At 48.0% G+C, this 27855-nt stretch overlaps 1 protein-coding gene across 1 annotated transcript in view; it reads right to left on the bottom strand.

The window, feature by feature from the left end:
- Positions 1-11061: 11061 nt before the first annotated feature.
- LOC149324770 (membrane metallo-endopeptidase-like 1) overlaps positions 11062-27855 on the bottom strand; it is a 28164-nt gene continuing 11370 nt past the window's right edge. Inside the window, exons 4-6 of the mRNA XM_089565276.1 lie at positions 15324-15755; positions 13455-13637; positions 11062-11250 (exon numbers count right to left, since the gene is read on the bottom strand). Coding sequence (XP_089421402.1) covers positions 11062-11250; positions 13455-13637; positions 15324-15755 — 804 coding nt within the window. The remainder of the gene's footprint in view (positions 11251-13454; positions 13638-15323; positions 15756-27855) is intronic.

Genomic DNA, 27855 nt, shown 5'->3' with positions numbered 1-27855 from the left:
GGAATAAATTAAAACTGCTATTTCTGACCTGAAGCTCAGAAATCTCCTGTGCCAGAAGGCATTACTAGCGAATTTTCAAAACATTTTCCACTTGCGTGGCTCCTGTCTAAAATGCAGGTTTAGCAGGCTTCTTACGATGTTGGTTTTTGGTTCCCCCTTTCTATTTGGGGCATACTGTATTAAAAGCACAGACTACTGTAAAGACACTTTAGTGCATACTGTAAAAGCACAGATACAAATTCATTGAAAACAGTTCAGGCATATCGTCCAATTTCTTTGTGTAATGCAGATTACAAACTTTCTGCAAAAGTTCTTTGCAATATTTTGCAGCTAGCTGTTGCTCGCTTAACAGGAAAGCATAAGGTCTGCGGTATCAAAGACCGCAGCATCCAAACCAATGTTCTTATTGCATGATCGGTATTGGAGACAGTATGATATGAGACCGGACATGTAGCTCTAAATCAGACTTACCTTGCGAAAGCGTTTGATAAAAGTCGCCAAGATTTCTTGTTTTGCGGTCCTAGAGCATCCATATGTTGGAGATGTTTTGCCTACGGACTTAAAACTGTGCTATAAGGAGGTCTATACAAGGCTAATTGTTAACCAAGAGCTAACCAGAGCTATTCTATTGAAATCAACTATTCGCATTATAGCTATTGTTTGCCTTATGTTCTGAGCCCCTTTGCCTCTGTATTAATGACAGCGCAACTTTCCGTGGTATCTGCTTAGCGCAGGGTGAAATTAATATTATGCCCTATGCAGATGATGTCGCCCTCTTTGGTTCTGACAAAACGAGTGTGCTTGAGGCATTACATTTGACTGAACAGTTTTGTGAGGTTTCAGGTGCGGTTCTTAATTTAGAAAATCCAAGAGGTATTGGTTGGGTCATTGGGGTACAACGCCAAGTTATCATGGTGCATAAGCTGAGACTGCGGGACCCTTCACTACCTAGGGGTTCTTCTTCCCAAAATTGGCAACAGTGGGGACTACTGGGATTCACAGATCATCTCCGCGAGGCGACAAACCCAAGATTGAATGGGTGGGGAACTGTCAGCGTTTGCTCGGGCTCATGTCTGCAACATTTTTTTATTTGTAAAACATGTGTATGCGATGCAGGTTCTGCATTGTACGAGGAAGAAAGTGATGCACAGAATATTTGCTACCTTCTTATTGCGGTCCCAATGGGAACCCATGCGTCGAGATAACCTATTTATTTCTCCAGAGTGTGGTGGTCCCGGGTTCGAACCCCGGACCAGGACGAATTTTTGTTTAACTACGAAGTTTCTGAGAAAGCTGTATAGCTTTCCTTTGTAGCCGTATGGCTGCGCTTCGGTGGGTGCCAATGAGTAATTACTCCCTTATTGAAATAGTCCTTGTTCACTTATTCGGGCATCCGCTTGTTTGGCGTTTTTTTTTTAAATCGGCAAACCTCTTATTTTTTGTAGGTGTGCTTATTAGACGACTCAGTGCCCATTTTACTTTCCTCTTCTCACCGACTAGACACACTTGTGAGGGGCCTTTATGGGCATTCCTTAAGAAAGATGCTGACACCTTCAATTTCCTCACTGTGCTCTTTTTTTTAGACTACCTGTATAGCCTTTCCATAAGGCAGACCACTAAGGAATTTATAGAGTATTTGTTTACTGTACCCTTCTATCGGCAATCTTTTGTAGAGTTCCCTGACACAAGTGTTTTAAAAGGTGCGGGGCGAATATGCATTTCTTCTGCTGCAAATATATTCTTCTTTGAACTTGCGACATCTACGCAGCCTCTGAAGGCATGGCTTCATGCTAAGGCAATGCTTGTGCCATGGACGATGAATCGCCGCATGTGCAGTGCACCAGAGATAATTGACCCATATTTTATTCTGTGCATTGATGCTGTGTTATTCTGGGACATATTTCAACGAAAAATAATGAAGGGCAATCACAGCACGCCCTACACTATCCGTTTTTTTATTGTGGAGAAAAAACTATGTTTTGCTTTATGATCTATCTATGCTGGTGGGACTATTTAGTCGCCCGAAGAGCCGTATGATGGACCGCCACGCCTAATCACCAGGGTCGTCGAAATCCTTGTTTTGTGAACAATGCGCTTTGGTGCGGGGAGTATATGCTGCCCTGCAAGAGCCGCCTAGCTGGCCCCCCTTTCTGGATACATGTGTTCGTCCCAGACTTTTGATGTTTTGGGAGGTAGAATAATGCAGGTGCATGGTGACCTGGTGTCTTTTGGCGTCAGCATGCTTAAATTTTTATTTTCGGCGCTATTTACATGTAATAAAGAAGAAAAAAAGCCGCAGTGGCTCAGTGGTTATCTCGCTGGGCTGGTGGCCGGAAAGACGCGGGTTCGATCTCGGCCTCGGCGATCGAATTTCGATGGAGGCGAAATTCTAGAAGCCCATCTACTGTGCGATGTCAGCGCATGTTTAGGAACCCCACTTGGTCGAAATTTCCGGAGTACTTCACAACGGCGTCTCTCATAGCTTGAGTCGCTTTGGTACATTGAACTCCCATAAACCAAACCAATGTTTCAAAACGGCTAGCCAATTCGCACAGCTCATACCCAGTTTTCCAAAGGAATCAGAACGGAGTTCGAGAAGCATTTGAATCATAACACTGTAAGGAAAGACAACCGCTGGTCTTTAAGGGTAATGGAGTGGATTACGAAAGAAGGCAAGCACAGCAGGAGGCGGCAGAAAGATAGGTTGGCGTATGAGATTACAAAGTTTCCGGGGGTACGGTGGCCGCAGCTACCAAAAGGCTTTGCCCTGCAGTGGGCGCAGTCAGGCTGATTATAATGATGATGATTATATCATGAGCTGCAACATGCCTTGTGAGTTTTAAGCTAGAAACATAGAACACTCAGAGAAATGGCTCGCAATCCGCCTTCATAAGTTCAGCTAGAGACGACACCCAGCAAAACTTACGCGAGCTGACTGCACAGAGTACATTTAGAGGTGCGTACCATAACCTATTTGAGGTGCCCGTGTCTACCATTGGTATTTGCTGCTTCCGAGGAGATTCAATCTTTTCACAGCCAATGATATAAAAATACCCGCAGAACGTATAAAAATGGCGAAATATTTGTTTTTTGCACAATCTTTTCGGTAGTGTGCTTTCCCGAAATTTATGCAGAGGTTATTTTCTTGGTAAAGTTAGGTGGGCGGATGAGATTAAGAAATTTGCGGGAATACGGTTGCTGCAAGTGGCGAAGGTCAGGGTTAATTGGAGAGACGTGGGAGAGTCCTTTGCCCTGCAGTGCGCATAGTCTGACTGATAGTGATGATGATATCAGTGAGTTAAACATGGTTCAGCACATTAGATTGCGTAGTGGAGAACCGAAAGCCGTTATGTTTTCTCTTTGTTGATATGATGACATTAAAAATTAGCGAAAGAATTTCGGTTAGCAAAAATTTATCAGAAAAATTAATACGTTTCAAATCGGCACCAGCAACTTCACGCACTCTACGGTAAACAGAAAAGCCAGGTCTCCTGGAGACATTTTTGCTATTCATAACTGGTGTGCAAAAAAGAAGTGTGCGTAGAAACTGTCTATTTATTGCTGGTTTAACAGAGGCACCATAAATGTTATGCAACGCTTTTTAATGCTCATGAACATTCATATACTGCACAGTGTCCGAATAAAATTTCAAAATATATATACACAAAAATTAGTTTCTTTCATCGTCGCGCAATGTCTTTTTGTTAGCGGGCTTTCTTCAAGGTTGCGGATTGTTTTTTTCCCACTAGTACAACATGTACACTTCAATTTTATGCTTTTTAACCGAAAACCTTGTGTAGAATACAGCACAGAATTTTTGTGGTTCCACATTCTTTTCACTTTTCGATCAAAAACTGCCAATTTAATCAGAAGTGTTTCCGTGCGCAAAATCTGCGTTTGGTCTGAGAAATGAAACCAGTGGGAACGCCCCAAAAATAACTGCATGCACATCACAGCGTTCGTAGATACGCTCTACAATTTTGACATGGCCCATTTTAATATGTATCAAGATATTTGCGACCATAGTTCCCGAAAACACCACTGCGCGTATGCTCGGGGTGCTCCTTTTCGTTATGAGGAATATTTTGTTACTGTAAATATTTTTTAACTAACCATATGTACCTTCTTTCCTGACATCGAGAAGTTAAGTATAAAATTATTAGCCAAATGCAAGATGTCAACCTGCAATCTATCGCATGATCCCCTACTGCACAGCGTCGAAACAAACCGGAGTCTTGACAAGAAGATGTTAGGAGGAATAAAACTGCATATTAATAAACGGGCATTTTCATGAATAAGACACAAAATTTCGAAAGTCATCCTCCGGCTTGATCACAACTGATGACCGAAGGGAGTAGTCCACGACGAAGGCAGGTACGCGATCGCTTCGTGGTAGGAAAGCAGAGCGCGGTGCTGATGCAAGACAATCACGGTAGACGTTGGACAGCTGTTTCTCAAGACGACCTGAATTAGAGTGGGGTCCGAGCTCACGCAAACTAGCTCGCACTAGCGCACATTAGCGCGTCTAGAATGTATACCCGATGGCCTCCCTATCATTGCTGCACGCGCTCAGATAAGAGGTATCAGAATATAGTAAAATCAGGTGATATGCACGTTACCACGGCATTACTAATGCTAATGCTCTGTTGCATGTGGTTTATAATAAAAAAAACATTATTTAAACTGCTGGAACCCATAATGTCAGTACAAACACTTCGGGATCGGCTCCCTACACGACTTCCGCACTAAGCCAAATGCCACCAATCCGATGAACAACTCCAAACTCTAATGTGCATTACATACCTCCTGATAGTCTTCAGCTCGTGTTGCCGATAGACATCGCGCAGAAATACCCTGTAAACAGCTGTCACTCTCGGCTGTGAATCGCTATCGCCCACAGATAGTGCATGCTGTGCGAACTCGGAGCAGTCGAATACTTATGAGCGGGCACTTTTCTCCCTGTACAATAATTAATGGTCTACACTAGAGCTCTGGGTCCGTTCGAGGCAACACAGCGTGGTACAGCATAAACAGCTCTCAGGTACTTGGTCAGAAACGCTCGTAGACTCAATAGAAAACGGAACCTTCTTCACGAAGCTTCCTCGCTCAATTGCACTTCGGATGTTTTTTTACATTGGTTGTTTATCGACGACGTCAAGCTGCCTTGCCGCTATGGTAATTATCACGCGAGGAGTGTGGTGGTAGGTAGAGCTCTCTGTCGGCTCGGTAAGCATGAGCTCAGTGAATGTGTGTCTCGTATTTCTGAAATATGCACGCGCGCAGCCTACCGCAATTCACAGGTTATCGCGTTCTTTTACGATTGAACAGAAAATTAAATTTTTGCGCCTTGGTGGTGGCATTGACCACAATAAAAATGATGGTGAAGGGTATAAGAGCCCTTCGGTTAGCTAAGCTAATGTATTGCTGTCGAGCTTCTTGCCAAATTTAGCTGCGCCAGAGCATCCTGTTCGCAGTAGGTCAAGCCTAAGTGACCGCTTTGAAATCACGCCAGAGTACAGGGTATGTCCTGAAAGTAATGAGACGAGTCGCGGCATGACGCAAGCGTGCACTAGATTGGGAAATAGCTTTTAGAGAAAGGAGGAGGAGCCTTTAGCTTCACAATGCGACGAGCATAGCTGGCTGCAAGCAGGCGAAACGAGTGGACGCCTTCGAGCATGTACCATGTTTAGGCGCTGCGTCGAGGAAACCATGGAGCGAACTTTGGAAGAGCGCTACGCGGTGAAGCTTTGTAATAAGCCGAGTAAGTCACCTACCGAGTCAACCAACGTGATCAAGACAGCATGTGGTAACGATGCGATGTCCAGGTCGCGTGTTCTAATGGCACAAAGTATTTAGAAACGGTCATGACGACGTTCACGACGAGCAACGGTCCAGGCGCCCGTCGATGGCGGTTGTGGACGGTGACGTTGACTGTGTGGCCCTGAACGTCTTCACAGCCATTTGTAAATGCTCTGCGCCATTGGAACCCTTGCGGTCTGGACATTGCATCATTACCACGTGCTGTCAAATGCCTCGGTCGGTGATTTATTCCGTTTATTGCAAAGCTTCACCGCGTCGCGCTGTTCCATGGTTACCTCGACGCAGCGACGAAAGAGGGGTACACATTTGAACACGTCCACTACTTGATCTGCTGGAAGCCAAATGAGGTCTTTCCATTGTGAAGCTAAAGGTTCCCCCTCGTTCTCCAAAAAGCGGTTTCCTGATCAAGCGCGTGCACGTGCCATACAGCAACTTGTCTCATTACTTTCAGGACAGACCCTGTATACAGTATACACAAAACTCAAGCATCCAGTAGCAGTGGAACACGTATTGTCACAATGTCACGAACAAGACAGAGATAAAAGAGTGGAGCGACAATATGATGACTTTTCTTTACACCGCTCAGTTTTTTCTGCTAAAACAATGGTGCACGAACGAGCTGCGTTGCAGGCAAAGCCTGCGTACAATAACTTGTATACGCAGGTTGAGAGCGATGGTCAATGCAGCAGGCCTGAGGGATCTTTACTTTGTAGTTTCTCTTCTAAAAGTAATCACAAAAGATGTCTGAATAGTATTGTTACCTACGGGTAAAAAACTATGTTAATATTAAGGATACAACACTCCTGTGAACATGAGGCGCATCATTTCGGCATTCGGCTCTAATTATGACAACAAAACGGACCATCTGCCAGCTACGCAGGCTGTTTGTAGAAATTGGCTAAGAATTTAACAAAAACATGTAGTCTGATCTGCGCTTCTTCCACTATTATACAGCGTAACGGCATTGCTGGCATGAATGCTTGGTGAGCCGTGGCTTGTGTCCGTGTATACAAACCAAGTTTGTGTCGCACTCCGGAACCGAAGATTACCATTCTGGTACTTTGATCCGTTTAGTACGGATTCAGGCGTTGACCAGCATCACGCGACGTCCCACTTCCGGTCCCCGAGTTTAGCGCCTGGTCCACCATGTTCATTAAATGAGGATGGTGAAATACATTCTAGACTAGCCATCTGTTTACCTGTCTCTGCAAATGTGAACGCGGATTAGATGAGCAGGTGGTATTTCTCCGCCCGCGGGCTAGGAACGGAGCTCGTGGAGCGGCAGCAGCATGTTATCTTACGTCTGGTCCACGGCGGATCGCGGCAAAGGTCTTTGGTGTGAATGCACCGTAAGCATAGTTGCAGGTGTGCGCCCACACCTGACACCCTTGGTGCCTTGTCACTGCAGAATTTGGTGCCCGGTCACCGTAGTAGCCGTGGATCACGATATATATATGTGTATAGGCTAGAAGTGTTATTAAGAAGCGAAACTTCTTCCGCGGGCACAGGTTACCCCGAGACCTAGTGTTCAAGGGCCCTCTGAAGGTTTGATCGCACTAAATGCTGGGTACTGTACGATATTCTTCGCCTCTTGGCTTTCGAAGGTGCTGGAGATGGGAAGGGAAAAAACTGCGCGAAAGAAGCACATCCCAGCAATACGTTTGCACTGCGACAAAGAAGCCTAGCCTAGAACAGCAGCCGCGGAAGAGGCTCTGGTCCACTGTTACGCCGTCCGGAAATTCGTGGCGACGGGCGAAATCGCACCGGAAACCTCATGAAGTTATCAGGATTTCAAATAATGGCATATACCAGCCCCGCCACGGTGGCTTAGCGGTTACGGCTCTCGGCTGCTGACCCGAAAGACGCGGGTTCGATCCCGGCCGCGGTGGCCGAATTTCGATGAAGAGAAATTCTAGAGGCCCGTGTACTGTGCGATGTCAGTGCACGTTAAAGAACCCCAGGTGGTCGAAATTTCCGGAGCCCTTTACTGCGGCGTCCCTCATAGCCTGAGTTGCTTTGGGACGTTAAACCCCAACAAAACAAACCAAGCACATACCCAATAAACCAAACCAAGCACATAACCATACTGGGGGATCGGCCAAGAATCAGGAAGCAGAGGTTGCTATTCACCTGTACATAATAAATGCAAAAGGAAAGCACGCGGCAGAGCAGCACTGGTGAATTCTACCTCAATTAGAGCATGGACTGAGAAGGGATAAGAGTTTGGATGAAAGGGAGAGAGAGAGAGAAAAAAGATTCAGGGGGCACTTGACTGTCTAAATTGTGTAGAGGCGAAAGCGTTTTCCGCACCACTTTGACTCCCTCTGTGGCACTGGTGGTGTCACATATAATTGAGTACTAATTACTAAGTGAAGACAAATAGCTAATTAATGCTTAATTATTGATTAGCACCGGAATACTAATTGACTGCTAATTAATGACGCCTAAGTTTCGCCTTTAGGAGTGGAACGCGAGAGCGTGTTGTAGCGCTGCCAGGGAGTCCACCGAACGCCACCACCCGTTCGGCGCGATGCCTTGCCCTTTGAACGCAATGCTTTTTGAGGAAAGGAAATGGCGCAGTAATTCTCTGTCATCTCGGTGGACACCTGAACCACACCGTAGAAAAAAGGAGGAAGTGGGAGTGAAAGAAAACAAAGAGGGCCAGTAATGAAGAATATGAAAATTGTATTTGAGGAAAGGAAATTACGCAGTAACTGTCTCGCATATCTCGATGGACAGCCGTCAAAATTTTTTGACCTAATGTGTGGTCACTGATGTGTGGTTAAGATGTTAAGCTTCGCGTTTAAGAGTGGAACGCGACAGCTTCTTCCAACGCTGCCAGGGAGTCCATAGAACGCCATCGCCCATTCGGTTCTACGCCTCGCTCGTCGGTAAATTGGTTTTTGAGGAAAGGAAATGTATCTGTCTCTCATACCTCGGTGGACACCTGAACCTCGCCAGCAGGAAAGGGAGGAGGATGGGAGTGAGCGAAGACACCGTATTCACTACACGCGCCTTTGTTCATTCCAAACCATCGCGCTGGCATGGCGGATTGGATAGCATGCTCGATTCGCACGCCGAAGACCGGGGTTCGATTCCCGAGCTCGATCAATTTCCTACTCGGTTTTATATATTTATATGGCCTGACTAGAGAGGTTAATTAGGCTAATTGGGTAATTAAGCAATTAACTAAGCTCAGTCCACTTGGAGCATCACTAACGATCCCTTCAATCGGTTGCATGGTTACTAGCCAAAGTGCAATTGGCCCCGTTTGAAATTCGCGCACTGTGACGTCACGACCGTTTCGATCAATTGAAAAGCGTGACATTTCTGTCGACAGCTGATGCTTACAACGATATTAAAGGCTTTCGCCTTAAAATTTTCTGCCGCATACGTGAGTTTCTGTAAGATAAAGCTGTTGCATCATTTTCGCTTGGCGTACATGAGCGAACCGCCATTCATGATCTGAGAGAACTTGTCTTATGTTCTCCACCCTATTCTTCCAGTTGTTTTCCTTCCATGATCCGGATCAGTGCTCACTGCCTGCCCTAAGTAGACGTATTACTTTACCATTTCCAGCACCTTGCTACCAGTTGTGAACTTCGGTTCTGTTGCGTTACTACTGAATAATACTTTGTTTTTCTGCATGTTAATTTTTAGACCCACCTTTCTGTTCGGCCTGTCTATCTCGCTGATCAAGCTTTGCGGTTCATCTCCTGAGTGACGATTTTTCATGCACAAAGCGGCGAGCAAGTCACTTCAAGAAACTGTTTCCTTCATTTTTGTGCTCCCACTGTGACAAACTCCGTTAATAAATTGAACGAAGTGTCGTGCAACAGCACGCAACTGGGTGTATTTTATATGGTTTGGTTTGGTTTGATTTATTGAGGTTTAACGTCCCAAAGCAACTAGGGCTATGAGGGAGGCCGTAGTGAAAGGCTCTGGAAATTTCGACCACCTGGGGTTCTTTAACGTGCACTGACAGCACACAGTACACGGGCCTCTAGAATTTCGCCTTCATCGAAATTCAACTGCCGCGACCGGGATCGTACCCGCGCCTTTCAGTTCCGCAGCCGAGCGCCATAACCACTGAACCACCGCGGCGGTGTATTTTTATATAGCAGCTTCCTTAACGGAGGAGGTGGAAGAGCAACGCTTAATGATTTTTAATTTTGTCCAACAGCATGAAATGTTTTTGGGCTTTATTATCCTCTGCGCGTGTGCAATACAAATATAAAATGGAGTGGGTGAGCAAACCAATTTTCTTTCTTTTGAAGTTCATCTCTTCTGGTCGAAATATGGCCTATATACATCTTTTTATCTGACGGTACAGGAGATAAGCGTGTCAGCAAGTAGCGTACGTGAGCACAGCAGATAGAAGAAAATTCAAAATGGCCAATTCGCAGCGCGAGTTCAGTTTAGAAAAGCGGGCACACTGCTCACAAAGTTCGTTTTGAATCCTTTGACGATCCACAGCACAGGGAAGAGTTCATTTAGTCATGCACTGTGATAAAAAGGTTTAGGTTTCGAAGTCCTTTAGACGCAGTCCCTCCTGTTACGAATGAAGAAATGCAATCACGAAGTGTAATATAACAAGCAAAATTCCTGTATACATGACGCAGTCCTCGGGATCTCCTTCCGCACACGTCAGTGAATCTAAAAAAAAGCTTGAGCTTAATGCGTGCTTCCACCGCGACTTTTGCTCCTCTCGTTGGAGTTTCTAAAATGAGCATGTCCTTGCCGTTGGTATGTGCAGGTTCACAGTTCCGCAGCGATATTCACACTTACTAGGGCTGTCGTTAAACAAGAACGCGGAATCAATCACGTAAAATGAATCGAGAACACAAAAAGTCTATTCACACCTAAGCTCCGCATATATGAGGTATCGTTGTTTGCGAGCTACCGAGACGTTGTGCACAAAACTGCTCAGTATAAGCCCATTTTGCACCACACAGCGAGCTTTAAACAATGTGACGTTAATTTTTCGTTTCCTTTGGTTTAACAGTTTCATTTTGCTTATAATAGAGGAGCCCATTCAAAAAAACTAATTATGCTTTCAGGAAGATCAGAATGGATTTGTATGCAGAGCTCTAACACAGAAGAAGTGACGAATCTTACAAATGACATTGCAAAAAAAAAACAACTTCAAACGCGCAAAAACTTGTCAGTACTACAATAAGCAGCGCAATCTATGTGCAGTTCAATAGAACCATCCGTGCACTGATTGGCTGCAAGCAGCGGTCAGTCGAAGAAAGTGCACTGTTTCCCAGGGTTCATCCTGGAGCCCGCGGGGCACTGGAAGGCTTCAGCGAAGGGAGCAAAGTTCATCACCGCCTTATTGCAGTCGCCGCCGTAAAGGTTGTTCTTCGCTTCCGTGGCGCAGCTAGTAAGGCAGGCAGTGATGAAGAACACCTTGGCTTCATTCAGCTCCTGCGAGCGACATCGCAGGGCAGTTGCAAGTTGCTACACGTGTGAAACTAAGCTCGGGAGAAAACGAAGGCAGGCGTTGAGGTGAACGACTACGAGCTCAGTTTGCGACAACTTCAGTCGGCTACGAGGCAAACATTACATAGGTGCATGCTTAAAGTTATCTTAGGAGCCTGCAAACACTGGAGCCACTACTGCAAGAAAAAATAATGGTTTTATTGTTTAATCAATTGCACACAAACACGTCATCTTAGGATAACTTCGAATCTCAGCGCATACCCATTGTTGTGAGAGGCGGCAATTTCCATATTTCTGATTACTGCAACAATTTTGCGCTCATCGATTTGATTCTATCGGCTCATATTGCGGCGACAGAGCTCGTAGTCACACGGCAGTTTTAAAACCTTCGAGACTTTAATTCACGCTCATGGAACGCACGCTGAGGTTACATTGATGGAAACAACTTAAGTTGATGTTTGTTGACATGCTCTGCACGTGTTCGCATTTTTGCAGTAAACATTTTCGGCCAACTAATTAATAAAAACTCTGCCTCAATTCACGTTTGTATTTTAAGGACTGACTAGCTCTGTAGAAACCTGCGGAAGTAGTCAAGATGACCTTCCCGCGTTGTACATTTTTACCCCAGCGGATGTGTCAACCGAAATAGGCTTTACGCTAACATAGGGGATAATCTGACAATGACCGGCGTCGCCTACAGGCAATGAACAATTTCAAGTTTGTACTAGAAATCTTTTGCGCGGCAAAATGTGACAGCCATAGATTGTGCCAACGGCATGCGAAAAGATATGATGCCACTGACACATCGAGTGCGACTGCTGGTGGCGAAGCTAAGCAAAGAGTCGTGACCAGGATAATATATTCTGTGGAGACGAGGATACCACTGCTTCAAGACCGACATGGTGAAGGAGCTGAAGAAAAATGGCGTGCCTGCTGCTTTCCGTGTTCATGTATGCGCCTCGTTAGCAGAATGAATTACTACCCAGAGGGTAAGGAAAAGGGGGAATGAGGGGCTCGTTATAAATATTCAGTAATATTATAAATTGATCAACACCACAAAATAAATAAATTAATTAAACATCCCCTGTGCCCCTTGGTTTCTGTGGCTGTTGGCTTCTCTGATACCCAGAGGGTAGCCTGCGATATGAGTTTTAAGGCATTGTCCACAGGCGCCTCAAGGATGGCATTCGAGTCAAAAGACCTTACATAGGCGTCATGGCGAGAGCTCTCGTCCCCATGGAGGAGCAAGCTCAGATGACTTTATCGGCACCAAAACTGCACCCATGATAGAGATCTTGCATTGTGTAACGCAGAGGTAATCTTGTTTAACGTTTATGGGGCTTATTTTCTCAAAGCGACCCAGGCTGTGAGGTTCGCCGTAGAGAAAGACTCCAGAAATTTCGTCCACCTCGGGCTCCTTAACATGCACTGACATTGCACAGTGCACGGGACATTGGAATTTCGCCTCCATCGAAATTCGACCGCTGCGGCCGTGATCGAACGCGCGTCTTTCGGGACAGCAGCCGAGCGCAATAACGACTTAGAGGTCTGCCTTATTGATGCTATATGGATGAGCGTAAATCGACAGTGAGTCACAGAGCTTCATACAGTGCTATAAAATGAATTAAAAGAAGAAATTTGAAAAGAAACAAACCGCTAGGACTGGTGTACCGGCGGATTAAAGGACTATTTCGATGCTTATAGTTTCGCAACTTATTGAAAAAAAATTCTTCGAAGAAAGTAAGCCCAAGCACTGGAATGTTCTGAAAGGGTCTTTTAGATGACGGTTGGTGGCCGCGTGATAAATCAAAGGGTTTCTGGAAGGTGCATATGTCCAAGGAAGATTTCAAGGTCGTTTTTTTCGGTGGCCTCAAGGTAACCCATTATAAACACTCTACCCCCTCTCCCGTAAGTGCTTTTATCTCGGTTGCGCCAGTTTATCGCTACATTATTCTTAAAATATCGAAGAAGAGAGAAATTCACTGCGATTGGCGATGGTTATATTGCGACTTTATGCCACATAGCGAATAATTTCATTATCATTTTCGATATTAACCATCCAAGGGCGGATGTTTGTCTAGCTCTTTCAAATGAGTCTGCTTCACCTACTTTTCACACTCCTGCTTAGCAAGGTAAAAACGAGAGCCAATTTACAGTAAGTGACCAGAAAAGATTTTTCGGCCACTTACGTCAGAGAGCTGGAGTTCATTCTTTTCGGCGTGTTGCTGAAAGGCTGCGAACGCAACCTCCATCGCCGGTACTTCAGGGAATACGCTGGCGTTATAGCGTAGACAGCCCCGTTCGCGTTGCCGGAATCTAGGTTTGACGGCCTCGCTTAGCCAGGAGGGTACAATGTAGCCCAGTGGGTTCACCTGGAAAATTACCAGTGAGCTCGACGACTTCGCTCATTTGGTGCAACACTATGAAAGACATAATGAACGGGACGCTAGAAAATGTCATTTTAGTTGCGAAATGTAGCGCAACTGATGCAGTTGCTTATAAAATAAACTGGCGCGCATATAGAAGATAACCATAAGCTTACAATGACATTCAGTTCAACGCCACAACGATGCCTAAGAAGCCGATTCAATTGCAACACAATATTACAAAGTAGTTCTTCCGATTAAATGCAGATGGGTGACGTGTTTATGCAGGACGAGTGCGGTAGTCCACAAGTAAAATTGTCAGTTGCCGTTAGTTTTGTAGCTTACATGCAATGCACATGGACGAAAAGCCATGGCGTCGTCCCCTAATTTTCCTGGTTATAGAGGCACTCCCCACGTCAAAAGTACACATTCCAAGGAGTCTGCTTCCAGGCTGTTAAGCGGGGCTCCATAGCATATCTAGAGTGCAAATGCGGCGGGATTGACGACGCGATGCCATTCCTCTTTTGAGAGGTTACGGTCGTTGAGAATGCATAACGTGGCATGCAGCAGGCCTCAGAAGCAAATGAAGCCACTTGGTGCATATACATTTTACGGGGAGTGCACGTCAAACGTCTACGCGCGTGGCGAAGAAAAATTATTTGGGCTTAACAGAGCACCAGCTCCGAATAAGTAAAGCTGAATCACATTTGGTTAGGGCAAACAACAAGCGCTACGAATGACAGCGCGCATATAGGAGGCACATTAATATGAAAAAATCTGGATTTACGTGAGGTGACTACACAAAGCGGTGAAGTACACCATGCGGAGAATCAAGAAGTGGAGAACAAGGATGTGGCTCGAGGGAACGTTATCAATCAGAGTTAGCCTGGGGTGGTCAGCACAGTCACCGTTTTGTAACATTTTTCACCTAATTACTTGTTTTCTCGCTTGCGTTCGGTAAGCCCCGCCTATGATAATGGAAACAGCGTTCCATGTCACTTGAAATCTATGAACCTTGGCATCACAGTCGAGAGAAACTATTACTATTGTAGCAAAAGCAAAAAATCGAAAAAAGAATTGCTAGCCGTTTCTTCTCGTGGCTATGCGCCCAGATTAGGAACATGCATATACGAGAGAAGTGCACAAATTTTTAATTTCTCTCACTTCTAACCTCACATTTTAGCCCCAGTTTTAGCTTTACCAAAGGTGGACGGAATAAATTCTCTTCGTTGTCTATATCCGACTTTATTAAGGTCTCTCCGCAATGCCATGTCAACAATCTTGCACTGATATTGCACCGGTTCTTGAGCACAGCCAGTTGGACAACAATTCGTTCACACCAGTGTCTTGTCGTCCACGGGAAAAAGCACACGCCTTCTAAGAAGGAACGTTACTTTGAATCAGTGCGCATCGCGCAGTAACGACCAGAGCGAACTGTTGGCCCGTTCCACCACCGAGGTATTTCAACGCTTTTTTCCGTTCTCTGTGGATCGCCCGAAACTCTAGTGATCTAATGATAATGCTGAAGTAAAAGGCAGGCTGTCATTTACTTGCTCAGGGCGGGCTGTACTTCCTATAGCCTACCTAGTTTTTCATTCTCATACCACTGGTTGCGCGATAAAAGCTGTTATCTATATTGTCCTCTACTCATATGGCGCTTTTCGTTCGAGCACCACTTCTTCGCGTCCTTACTTTGACACCCTCGCGGTCCACCGATCCGACCAGTTCCCGGGCATAAAAGTAGCCGAGACCGCCGTGTATCATGGCGTTGGTGCCATCCGGGTAGAAAAGGGGCGGTGCCAGGGCGCCCAGCGACAAAGCCAGCTCATTCAGCACCGGCACGTATTCGATGTACGGCTGAGCGCTGCTCAGACGCAGCCGCTGCTCCTGGACTCCCGCCTCGGAGCCGAAGAGGCTATGGATGTTGCGTCGGGCGTCAATCCAGAGGTGCGCGAATGAGGAGGCATTCTCGCTGAAGTTGGCGTAGGCCTCCTCGATGCCTTCTACTGTGATGTACTTTTCGGTCGGCCACAGCACGGTGCGCACGTTCTTCAGCTTCTCGACAGCGACGCCGATGGTCTGGTTGTCCATCCACGAGGCAGCGGTAATTTTTTGGATGGCCATCTACAATACGAAGGAGACACACCCGCATTTTTCATCAGAAAATGTCGGTAACAAAAATATTTACAGAATGAACGTGAATCGGGACGGCATCGCATTCTATGCCGAGGGTTTACAATGCTTTTCTCGGACTGGCAAATGCTACACCTCACAAGACCCCTTACAAGGGAGGCCATCTTATAAAAATTCTGCAAGTCATCGGCTTACAAAACAATGGCAAAATTTTCCTCCTTTTCTCGCGCTTTCTTGTCCATGAAGGCCCTCGCCGAAATATTTTGTATGCGTTGGGAAAGAGCGATCTCGCCACCCTCCAGCAGAGTTGCAGCGCACTTATAGCGGGTAATTTCATCTAAATTTTTCGATGGGGCCCTTTGGTGATCCGAAGTGTGATGAGGCAAAAGCCATTACCGCAACGGTCTCCAACGTCGTTACGCTAGACTAGGAGAACTGCATATGTGATGGTAGGAACTTGGCGTAGCATAGTGGTTAGCACGCTCGGCTTTAAAAAGGAAGGATGTTAGGTCCATTCTCTCCGTGCACAAGATTTTTTCCTGGTTAATGACTAGCTAGTCAGGACTTGTGACTATTATAAACTAATTATGACTTTCACTTCTGATGTAACGGACGGACGGACGGCCGACAGAGTGATGGTCGCGAGTATGAGTCACTAAAGGCTTTCATCTTAATATTTGCTCATTGCACTGCAGTGTCAACTGTCAGGTGGTGCTCAGAAAAAAGAATTTTCGGGTTTCCCCATGGCGCGTACTACCGAATATCTTTTCATTGGGAAGGACTGACTGCTTCACAATAATATCAGGGATGTGCAAACACTGTGTGTTGCACATCTGGTGATGTTCTACTGGAAGCTATGAGGGTAATAAGTTTAAAGGCATCCGAAGTGAGGGTGGCTGACTGCCATTCAAGCTACAGTTCTGAAATTTTATCATTTCCTTGCAGAGCTCTGTGGCGGATTTGCTATTTACTCTGAACGAATACAATCATTTCTGTCCTCAAAATCACCCTACAAAAATTGCGGACAAATGCTTCATTGTTCATTCTAAGAATCCTGCAGCTGGAATTTTCGTCAATAACAGCACAGAAAATGCTATTCCGCTTCTACTGTACGTTGCTGGAACCATCGGCACACGTGCAGTCGTTGATAATCTTCAACTACTCCCTCGTGCTATATTAGTTTTCCTGGAGTAAGAAAAACTAAATAAGTTAAGTTAGGTGAAAAGTTAACTGGCTGATGAATGTGTTGGTGCGGCATAGAACAGAGCAGAGCACAGCGCTTGCAGGTGGCAGTTCTCTGCCACGTTTACTATTGACTAACTAGCCCAAGACCAAACTGTAAGTCAGGGGTGACACAAGAATATAACTGCGTGACACGATCGCTGCTAGAAACATTTGTCCCGACTCTGCGGCTTTGGAAGAAAGAACTCTCAAACCTAATAAAATTATTTCAGAAAAAAAATAGCCCGAAGCAAGAGAACTTCCTTATATTTCAATATTTAACTAGGCGCAACGCACAGCATAGAGTAAAGACAAGCAAGAAGAAGTGTGCACATCGAGGAGCAGCGCACAGCATAGACTTAAGCCAGCACAAGTGCGCACATCTTATAAGCAGGGATAAAAAATTCAGGAATTCGCCTCATAAACATCAGACTGAGTCAGATAATAAATACCTAACGTACATGGTGATTTACGTATGGAATATTACAGTGATGAGCATAATGAAGGCGAGACAGCCATCCAAGGACTGAGTCAGTTAAGAATTACCTAACGTACTTGATGATTTACATATGGAATATTACAGTGATGAGCATAATGAAGGCAAGACAGCCATCCAGGGCATATCTTAAGGATAAAAACTGATATCTAATTTCCGAGCGTAGCCCATGAATCAGGACTCATTCTACTGATCAACAAGCAATTTGACAACAGAACAGGAGATGCAGGGTGCACAAACTAAGAAAAGACAAATTAGGGTCACTCCCCTGTCTTTCTAAGAAAGCCGTGAGGTGGTGATTACTTTCTGTCCTTAGCTCCTTCCGAACACCTGCATACACGTTTTGGAATCAGTGCACGTTAAATATCCCCAGGTAGTAGAAATTATTCCGGAGACCTCCAGTACGGCACCTCTTTCTCTCTTTCATCTTTCACTCCCACCTTCCTCCCTTCCCTTACGGCTCGGTTCAGGTGTCCGCCGAGATATGTGAGACACATATACTGCGCCATTTCCTTTCCTCACAAAACCAATTTACCAATGCATTTTTCACCTTTTCAAGCTTTCACCCATTCCCTTTTTCTTTTCACATCTTTTTGATCCTCCCCCTCCATTGTTTGCATTGGTGCTTCACAGTATTGAAGTACCTCACGCATGCTTTAAAAGCTGCGTGTTTAGAATGCCGTAGTGCACTCGAAAAAAGCTGGTTCTCCAGATGAAACGCCGTGAATTATATCCTGCAATGTTTTTCAATTTATTGTGATATTCTCATATATTTCTGATTATAGTTATAGCATAAACCATGGCGCGGCGAAGATTCAGATCGTGGGCTTTCTTAACTTCAGGGGCCACTCAAGCCCCACCTTAAGCGTCTGGCGGGATTGCGGTAATGGGTTCCTTCTGTGGCCTGGGCTGCACTTTGCATATTACTTCGCAGAGACGCGCATTCTTTATTTTACACTCACAAGTCACGCGAAGTCCTAATAGCACCCCTGACGCAATGCTGGGCGGCCAAGCGCTGCTTCCCTGGACGGGCGGGTCGGCGTTCCTGGCCTGGTGTGCAGACGCGTGTGCGTATGGGCTCCGGCCATTTCTCCTATCTTGACCGACTTTTGACCTTCCGCCGACTTTTATTGTGTCTCCCGAAGTTCACGAAGGTGCTCGGCACCTGCCCAGCCCGATTTCGGGACCGGCACTTCGTTTTTGTGACCTGCATGGACACTTGTTTCCACCGAGCCCAGCGCCAGCCTCGCTAAGCCTACCGCCGCTGGCGATAGGCTCTGCTTCGCAGCCGGGCCCAGTGCTACGCCAAGCATGGACGTCGTCACCGTGGAGGGGAAGGATTTAGCCCCTCAAGATTATATACCCACGGAGTGGACCTACGTAGCCCGCTGCTACGAACGCGGCTCCACCGCTTCTTCATCGAAACGCACTCCCAAGCCACCGCTGACGGAGACGCCTTCCGCGTCCGCCCAGCATACCGCGTCCCAGCAGCTACCTCCCTCCACGTCACGTAAGCTACCTCGAGGTGCACCGTCACTGCCACGTCTCCCTCTTGAAGACTTTAAAGTCATCATTCGCCCTCGCGGGGGCCTCAATCTGCGTGCCTGGGGCGAGAACGCTCTTCGCAGAGCAATCACCTCAAGCCTTCGTTTGACTTACTCCGATACCGCAGAGGACCGCCTTCGGGTGAATTTCGTTCACAACACCCTCACCTTTAGCACCCCGAACCGGGACCGCGCCATCACTTACACGAAGCTACAGGAAATCATCCTGGGTCCGACAAGCTACCCAGTTGCCACCTATTTGGCCCCACCAGGCACATACGTCCGAGGTATCATTCACCACCAATACGTGGATGAGACCCAGGAGGAAATCATGGAGTACTTGATACCCCAGAATCCAGAACACTGCATTCTCTACGCCCGCCGTTTAGGCAAGACCCAATCTATTGTCATCACTTTCGCAGGGACAAAGGTCCCCCGCCAAGTCTCTTACGCAGGAAGTGCTGTGCGCTGCTACATCTTCAAGAACAAAGTGGAAGCCTGCCTTAACTGTCGCAAAACGGGACACCGAGAGGACGTTTGCCCGTCTCCCAAGCTCTCCAAGTGTCCTCACTGCGGAGTTTGCGACCCTGACGAAACCCATGAATGCACCCCCACTTGTATAGTTTGTTCTGGTCCTCACCAGACCGGTTCCTCCAAATGTAAACGCCGCTACAAAGTGCCTGCTGCCGTACTGAAACGCCAGCTACAAGCTGACTCAGACAGTGCCTCCACCTCCCATCGTTCCCGATCCTGGACCCGTCGCCAAGGGTCTGGAAACACCTCGGCCAAAATGGATTCTAACCGCTCCTCCTCCTCTTACCGGCGCTCCAGCCGGAATCGCTCCCAGTCCTTCCCACCCCTGGACTCCAAGTCGTCTCCTCACCGAGAGCCCTCCACGAAAAACCAGGTGAGCTGGGCAGCTGCGGCTTCTCACTCTCAGCAATCTCAGTCTCGTGATTCAGAGCTGCAAGCCCTGCGCGACGAGATAACAGCCCTTAAAGCTAGCAATCATAGACTCCAACAAGAAAACGCTTCTTTAAAGCGTCCACCCTTTGCACCGGATCCACCACCTCAAACAAATGCCACTCTACCACATCAACCTGTTCCTACCATCTCACCTCAGGCGCCCTCATCTACTCCCCCGCAACCCAAAGATACTACCTCTAGTCCTCCCTCTAAGCGGAAAGCTACCTCCCGCTCAGAACGCTACGTTAATTTTGCCGACCTCGAGGAATTTGAGGCTCGCCTAGAGGAAAAATTAGAGGATAAAATTGATGCTAAGCTCGAAGCGAAATTTGCTGAGTTCTCCCATCAAATCCAACAGCAAATGCTCCAGTTCCAACAACAAATGCAGCAGCAAATCCAACAACAACCTAACATCCTCATGCAACAGATCCAAACACGCGTCACAGCCCTTGAAGCTAGGGGAGACGCAACGGCCGCCCTCCACACGACGCGCGGTAAACCATACGGTCGCTTGCCGCACGCTCCCACCACCCAACCCATCTTAGCTTCACCCACACTTCACCATGGCGCCCCGCCACCTACTTAATGTGTGGCAATGGAACTGCAGGGGGTTTCGCCGCAAGCGAGGCAACCTGCAGCAGTATGTCCAAAATTCCGACATCCCCCCTGATATCATCGCCCTTCAGGAAACTCATGGCCCAGTGAAACTACCTGGCTATAAACCATACTCCCCCCTAGATGTCACCACTCCCGACACAGCTATTTTGGTTCAACGCAACCTGACGGCCGTCCAACACTCCTTAGACGATGTGGGGTAGACTGCGTCTTGCTCGAACTACTCCCTCGTAAAAGGGGCGAACAAGGCCTCTTCATTTTTAACCTTTATAGCTCTCCAAAAGACAGAAGACGCTACTTCACCACCCTTCTTTCCCGGGTCAACAGGCTCGCGCACCATTCCGGTCTCCTAATTGTAGGAGATTTCAATGCCCACCACCCCGCTTGGGGTTACCGCACCGCCAACCGAAAGGGTAACACTCTGTGGTTGCGAGCACAGGAGCCGGGCTTCACCCTTGTTACTGACCCTCACACCCCCACCCGCGTAGGAAACAGCGTGTCTGTTGACACTTCACCTGATCTGACATTCTGCAAAAACGTACGGTTCGATCAGTGGCTCAACACTGGGAATACCCTCGGCAGCGACCACTATCTCCTCGCGACCACCCTCAGCATGACCCCGTTCCGCCGGAGAGGTCGCCCGACCCTAATCACGCATTGGGACAAGTTTCGTTCCCTACGTGCTCAGAACGCCCTTACCCGGATTAATAACCTGGACGAGTGGATCTCCAAACTGCAGGCAGATGTCTCTGCTACTACTCAAGAGTCACCTATCACGGCTGATGAATTCAATACAGACAGCCGTCTCCTCCACCTATGGCAGGCCCGCGAAAGCCCGCAAAACCTTTGGAAAAAACAGCGCCACAATAGAACGCTTCGGCGTAGAGTAGCTCAGACAGACAAACAGATTGAGGCGCACACTATCGCACTGACTACCCAGCAATGGGGTGAAGTTTGTGACAACATGCGTGGACAGCTCGGGCTAAATCGCACCTGGCACCTTCTCCGTTACCTTTTGGACCCAGACGGTTGCAAAACATCCCAACGAGACAGCATTTCCCGCATAGTCCATCAACACCCCGGCTCAGACCAGGATCTTCTCGATGAACTTCGTGTGCGCTATCTCAATACTACTTCCCCGGACCTTCTCCCCCCCCCCCCCCTACAAGGGCGGTGCCAACCCTGCCCTCGATCAGGAGATTTCGGAAGCTGAGCTAAGATTCCCTCTCACTCAGCTCCGTCCTAACTCTGCCCCGGGACCGGACGACATTTCCAACAAAACTCTCCGTAATTTAGATGACCCGTCCATTGAGGCCCTCACTGCCTTTATGAATGATTGCTGGAGAGAGGGTAAAATCCCCGCAGCATGGAAACATGCACACGTGACTTTCATACCGAAGCCAGGCAAACAACTAGCTCTCGAAAACCTCCGCCCCATCACCCTCACTTCCTGTGCTGGGAAACTGATGGAGCACGTCATTCTCAACCGTCTCAATAATTACGTTGAAGATAACCATCTCCTACCTCGCACCATGATTGGCTTCCGCTCAAATCTCTCTACGCAAGACATGCTCCAGCTCTCACGAGAGTTACTGTGCCCCTCTGCCAGAGCGGGCACAAAGGCTATTGTAGGGCTTGATTTAACTAAAGCATTTGACAGCGTCTCGCACCGAGCTATTCTCACTAACCTCTCCCTATTAAATCCTGGTCACCGTACCTACGAGTATATACGTACTTTCCTCTCTGGTCGTACAGCTGAACTTAGCTTTGGCTCTCTCCTCTCAGACCCTATAAACCTCGGTAGCAATGGTACCCCCCAGGGATCCGTTCTCTCCCCATTTCATTTCAATGTCGCCTTGCTCACGCTACCTTCTAAATTAGACGCTATCCCCCGGCTATCCCATACCTTATACGCAGACGACATTACCCTCTGGGTTTCAACAGGCAACGATGCTGAGGTCGAATCCGCACTTCAACAAGCGGTCGATGTCATTGAGCGCCATGTAGCCGCAGCCGACCTCTCGTGCTCCCCTCAGAAGTCCGAGCTGCTGCTCATCCGAGGTCAACCCGGCCTCCACGGCCATCCTCCCATCTGCATTACTGCTAGTGGTCAGCCCATACGCGAAGTATCCACCATTAGGGTATTGGGGCTCCTCAACCAGAGCAATCGGAAAAACACCGACACTCTAGCTAAACTTACAGTCTCTGTATCGCAGACCATTCGTCTAATTCGTCGCATTGCTAATAAACATAGAGGCATGCGAGAGGCCGACCTCCGATGTCTTGTTCAGGCGTTTGTTATCAGTCGCCTCACATATACCCTCCCTTACCTCTACCTTAGCTGCCAGGAACAGGACCGCGTTGACTGCCTTATTCGACAGGCATACAAGGCGGCTCTTCATCTCCCCCACCGGACCCCCACGTATAAACTACTGGCATTAGGGGTCTACAACACTGTGACGGAGCTGTCGGAAGCTCATCTCACTTCTCAGTACGAGCGTCTCACTCACACCTCCACGGGACGTCACATACTCGACAAGCTTCGAATATGCTTCGAAACAACCGCACCCGACAGGGTCCAGCTTCCACACCATATCCACAGTAACCTTATCGTTACCCCTCTTCCTAAAAATATGCACCCAGAGTATCATGTCGCTCGCCGCAAGCACAGGGCTAAGTCTCTGCACAAAAAGTATTTAACAGATCGGACAGCAGTCTATGTCGACGCCGCCGAATACCCCGACCGCGAAGCTTTTTCGCTTGCGGCTGTAAACTACTGTGGACGGCCGCTAGTTGCGTGCTCCATTCCCGTCAGATCGCCTGAAGAGGCCGAGGAGGCGGCCATAGCCTTGGCGATGGTCTCCACCTCTGCAGAAACCATCCTCAGCGACTCTAAATCTGCGATTCGTAATTTCGCCAAAGGCCGGGTCTCCCCTGTCACCCTCTCTCTCCTCCACTCCACCAAACTTCAACTCCGCCCGATCCAATTGATCTGGGTCCCTGCGCACTCATCGCATCCAGGGAACGAGGCGGCCCAAAATTATGCCCGAGGATTCGTCGACCGGGATGTGGTGTCGCCCGTCCTGCGGACGGCGAGAGAACGTGTGGTTACATTTCATGACATAACCATGCACTACCGCTTAGGTAGACTTCTATATCCCCCCGCACATAGTTCTCTCACCAAACCCCAAGAAGTTGCGTGGAGGCAACTCCAAACGAATACTTTCCCCAACCCCGCGATATATGCCCGCATATACCCTGGGGTCTACTCCCCTTCCTGTCAACTGTGTGGCCAACATGCCACTCTATCCCACATACTCTGGGCTTGCCCTCGGGACTCCCCCCCCTCGAGGCTTGCAGCTCTCGAATCCAGACCAGTGGGAGGCCGCATTGCTCAGTTCCGACTCGGACACACAGATCCGGGTTGTGACAAGAGCCCTAGAAGTCGCCGAACGCCACGGGCTCATGGCCACTTGATGGGGCTGTAACCCCACACCGTCAGATACATTTCTCGACGGAAATAAAGTTTATCCACCTCCTCCTCCCTGTACGGGCGGGTGGCTGCTTCAAACAAAGCCACAGGTTGGTCTCGTAACAGCTACGCTGCTCTCCTCGAGCAAGCTCTCGCAACCATTCATTATTATTACCTGCCACGATGGGCAGTTTGCACACAGCGCGATAGGAATGTTGTAACGAGATCACAAGGTCACGTCATCTTTGTCTCTTGACAATTAATTCATTTATTTATGCTCAATTTTATGCAACATCTCCCTTGCGAGCCTTTTACCTCAAGGGCCGCGCAGCTCTAGCGAAGGCACCCTGACACCCATGCAACCCGCGAATACCCAATCTTCAACAAACGCCGACATTCGTCGAAAGAGGGGCGTGCAGAGGAAATGCGTACGCAAAAATGCGCCATCTTCGACACATGCATCAAGGAGGCCTTAGCAGACGCCTGTGGAAAGTGATGGGTTCTACTCGTCGGCGTTTTTTGCACAGGTGCGGAGACAGACGGGAAGTAGAGGTCAATAAAGGAATACCTCGACCGTGGCACTATTGTATCGTGGGTAGCTGAAAACTTGACAAAAATAAAGAACTATGGCGCAGCGTCAACTACGAAAACGATTCAATTTTGGGAAGGAATAAGAAAGGAAAAAGGTTATAAGGATCAAGGTAGAAGTAGAGGTAAACAGTCCACCATCTTAGCGCCGCTAAGGAATGGGCGCGGCACTATAGGAATGTGACTAGCTGACGCGCCCTGGCCCCTCACGACGGAGGTTCAGCGAGAGATCGTCGGTATTGCGGGAAAATGCAGCACTATGTGCGGTGCAGCAGCTAGCCGGAGCCGTCATCTGCGAGCACGTGCGTGACCATCTGCGTGTTTGTACTGACGATACCGTGGCCAGCGCATGCCGCTCGCTCGCCGCGGTGGCCACCATCCCCGCCCTGCAGCTGCATCGCCTCCAAAGAGTGGCTTCCCTGGGCTTTTCGACCACAGCGGAGCTAGTGGGCCTTCGGCTGGGCTTGGAGGTGGTGCTCACCCCTACTCCGCCGCCGCCCAGGTGTGTTCTGCTGTGCGATTCCGATTTACGTGTCACCCTTAGCCGACTGCAGACACGCGCCCGTGCACCTCGTTGCTGTGCGCGTTACGCGAGCACATTGAGAGTGTCGCGGAGCGTAGATTTAGTATTCGTGTGCAGTGCGTCCACGGCACTGCCGCAACGAGTACGCCGACATGCGCGCCACCGCCGCACATCAGCTTCCTCCCAGCGACGAAACACTCGCCCTGGAAAGCGTGCATGCGGTGATCTACGACCACCTCCGTCAGCAACACCCGTACCCTCGAATCGCGCGAGGGGAGCGCATTTCTGTCGTTCGCACGCGCCGATTGTCGCGCATCCCATGCGCGATCACTATCTGAGTGCGCTTCGGCTGCGTGTGGCCCGATGAGAGACGGGTGCGCCACGAACTTTAGTCGAGTGACGCGTGCGGTGACTGCGGCGCAGTGGAGACGTTGGAGAACATGCTCTTTCACTGTACCGCTTCTGCAGTTCCGCATCAGGAGATGCTCGCGGCCTGCAGGGTGCTGGGAATCATCCCAGAAAGTCTGGAGGTGCTACTGTGGCCGCGCGGCAGTATGCGCACCCGTGACACAACAATTGTGAGCCTCTGTGCGTTCATCGAGCAGGAGGGCTTGACTTCCCGCTTGCTTTTTGCCCGGTAGTACACGCGCGACATGAATGCACCATTGGTGCTACCTCGGACGGTATAAAGGGTCGGGTGTCCCACTCCGGCCGCTAGTGCAGTGTGCCGTGCGCGCGACTAGTCCGATACAGGACGCTAAGAGCGCGGCTCTGTACATGCAGTGTATTTCACCTTTTGTAATTGATTCTACAGAGTGGCCGCTCGAGCGCACTTCCTTCCGGACAAAGCCTGGGCATTTGCGCACGAGTGGCGCGAACTTGATTACTTATGGGTTTTTTTAAATTGTGTACAAAGCTCTCCCCTCTCCTGTCTTGCTATCGCTCCCCTATATACTTCTCCTCGCTATCCTTTCCCTTTCCGTTGAACGTGTAACGGCTGTAGCTCGGGTGCCTATGATATAAGATAGGATATGCCGTGGCCGGCAGCATTATTTTCCTCAACTTTTTCTTTTTTAATTAAACCACTGACAACACCCACCTTGAGAGCTGTGAATCGCACCTGACCAACAGATTTCAGTCTCAAGCGGCATCAACGAAACCGTAAACCGGCTATCATGGCTATCACGGCTATCAAAAATAATTATCTCCTATATGTTGGGAGTAGAGACTGACAGAAAGGGCGACAGAAAGCATAGGAAGCATTGCTTGCGACGTTATTTCTTTTTTTTTTCTATGTCACTCGTCATGTGTCACGTTTTTATTGTTAGTGTTGTTTTTCCCCCTTTTTTATTTTTTATATTATATTGTATTCTATTGTACTGTATTGTACCGCATTTTTCCTCTTTTCTGCCACTTTTTATTGTCATATTCGCTGTTATGCCTCTCTTCTCTTCACACAGTGATGAAATGCCATGGTGTTCGGTGCTCACCCACGCGCAGTGGAAAATTACATTTGTTTAACCTTGAATAGTCCTGCAGTTCCTGGAGTTCCCCAGTACGCAGTATAAGTTTAGGGTTCCTCATTTGCACAAAACTATGCACCAATTCTGCGGAGTTATTAACAGAAAGGCGGTAGCCTATTATGTAAACTGCTGTACCGATCAGTTGTTGTTGTTAGCTGCAGACAAAAATTGATGCGATACATTTTAAATCGCATACAGCTTAATATACCACCAGTTAGCTACAATCATAAACAGGAAAATGAACTCAGTAGTGCAACAGTCTCTACATTTCGATGTTTGTTGTCTACACGTTTTTTTTTTCAAGTGTTCGGTAGGCTCAGATGGTAAACACAAACTACTCGTAAAATCTACACTGATAAGGAAAAAGTGAACAGAAAAAATCTACATTTCATTTAAAAGGATTCTAGTGGTTTGTGCTGCAAAAAAATCTCTGCCTCTCCCGTAACCGAGAGTAGAGTAAGCATGAAATGTTTACGGGCCTAATGTCATCTCGGTGGACACTCGAACCGCACCGTACAGGAAGGGAGGAACGCCACCACCCGTTCAGCGCGATGCCTTGCCATTTGAACGCAAGGTTTTTTGAGGAAAGGAAATGGCGCAGTAATTCTCTGCCATCTCGGTGGACACCCGAACCGCACCGTAATGGAAGGGAGGAACGCCATCACCCGTTCGGCGCGATGCCTTGCCCTTTGAACGCAGCGCTTCTCCCCCGGGCCCCTGTGCGCCTGCGCGGCTTTGCTTCGATGCGCGAAGCCCCTAAGAGATCACGTATGACAACGAAGTGTATCGTGGCATTTATGTATTTTTTGCACGCGTTATTAGAAATCGGAAATTATAATTCCGTGCATTATCAAACGCACAGCGACTGATATCTTGATAAACATTGAGAAGGCACTGGCAGCAGTTTTTTTTATGACTCCTTTGGAGACCAACCGGCGCTTGCATGCCGGTCGCGTAGGAGGGCTTAGAGAGTCTCGTTAAATCTTGTTAAGTCTCGTACGGTGCCCGGATGTTCACGTTTCAGAGCCCGAATTACTGGAATTCAGTGCCCGGATGACTGGAATTCAGTGCCCGGATGAGTGGATTTCAGTGCCCGGATAAGCGGATTTCAGTGCCCGGATGATGGCTCTCGGTCTCGGCGTG

This window comes from Amblyomma mixtum, unplaced genomic scaffold (assembly GCF_055824585.1).
Source record: "Amblyomma mixtum isolate Tamu unplaced genomic scaffold, ASM5582458v1 scaffold_18, whole genome shotgun sequence".
Lineage (NCBI taxonomy): Eukaryota > Metazoa > Arthropoda > Arachnida > Ixodida > Ixodidae > Amblyomma > Amblyomma mixtum.
Note: the sequence above shows the minus strand (reverse complement) of the source record. Positions and strands in the feature narration are given on the sequence as shown.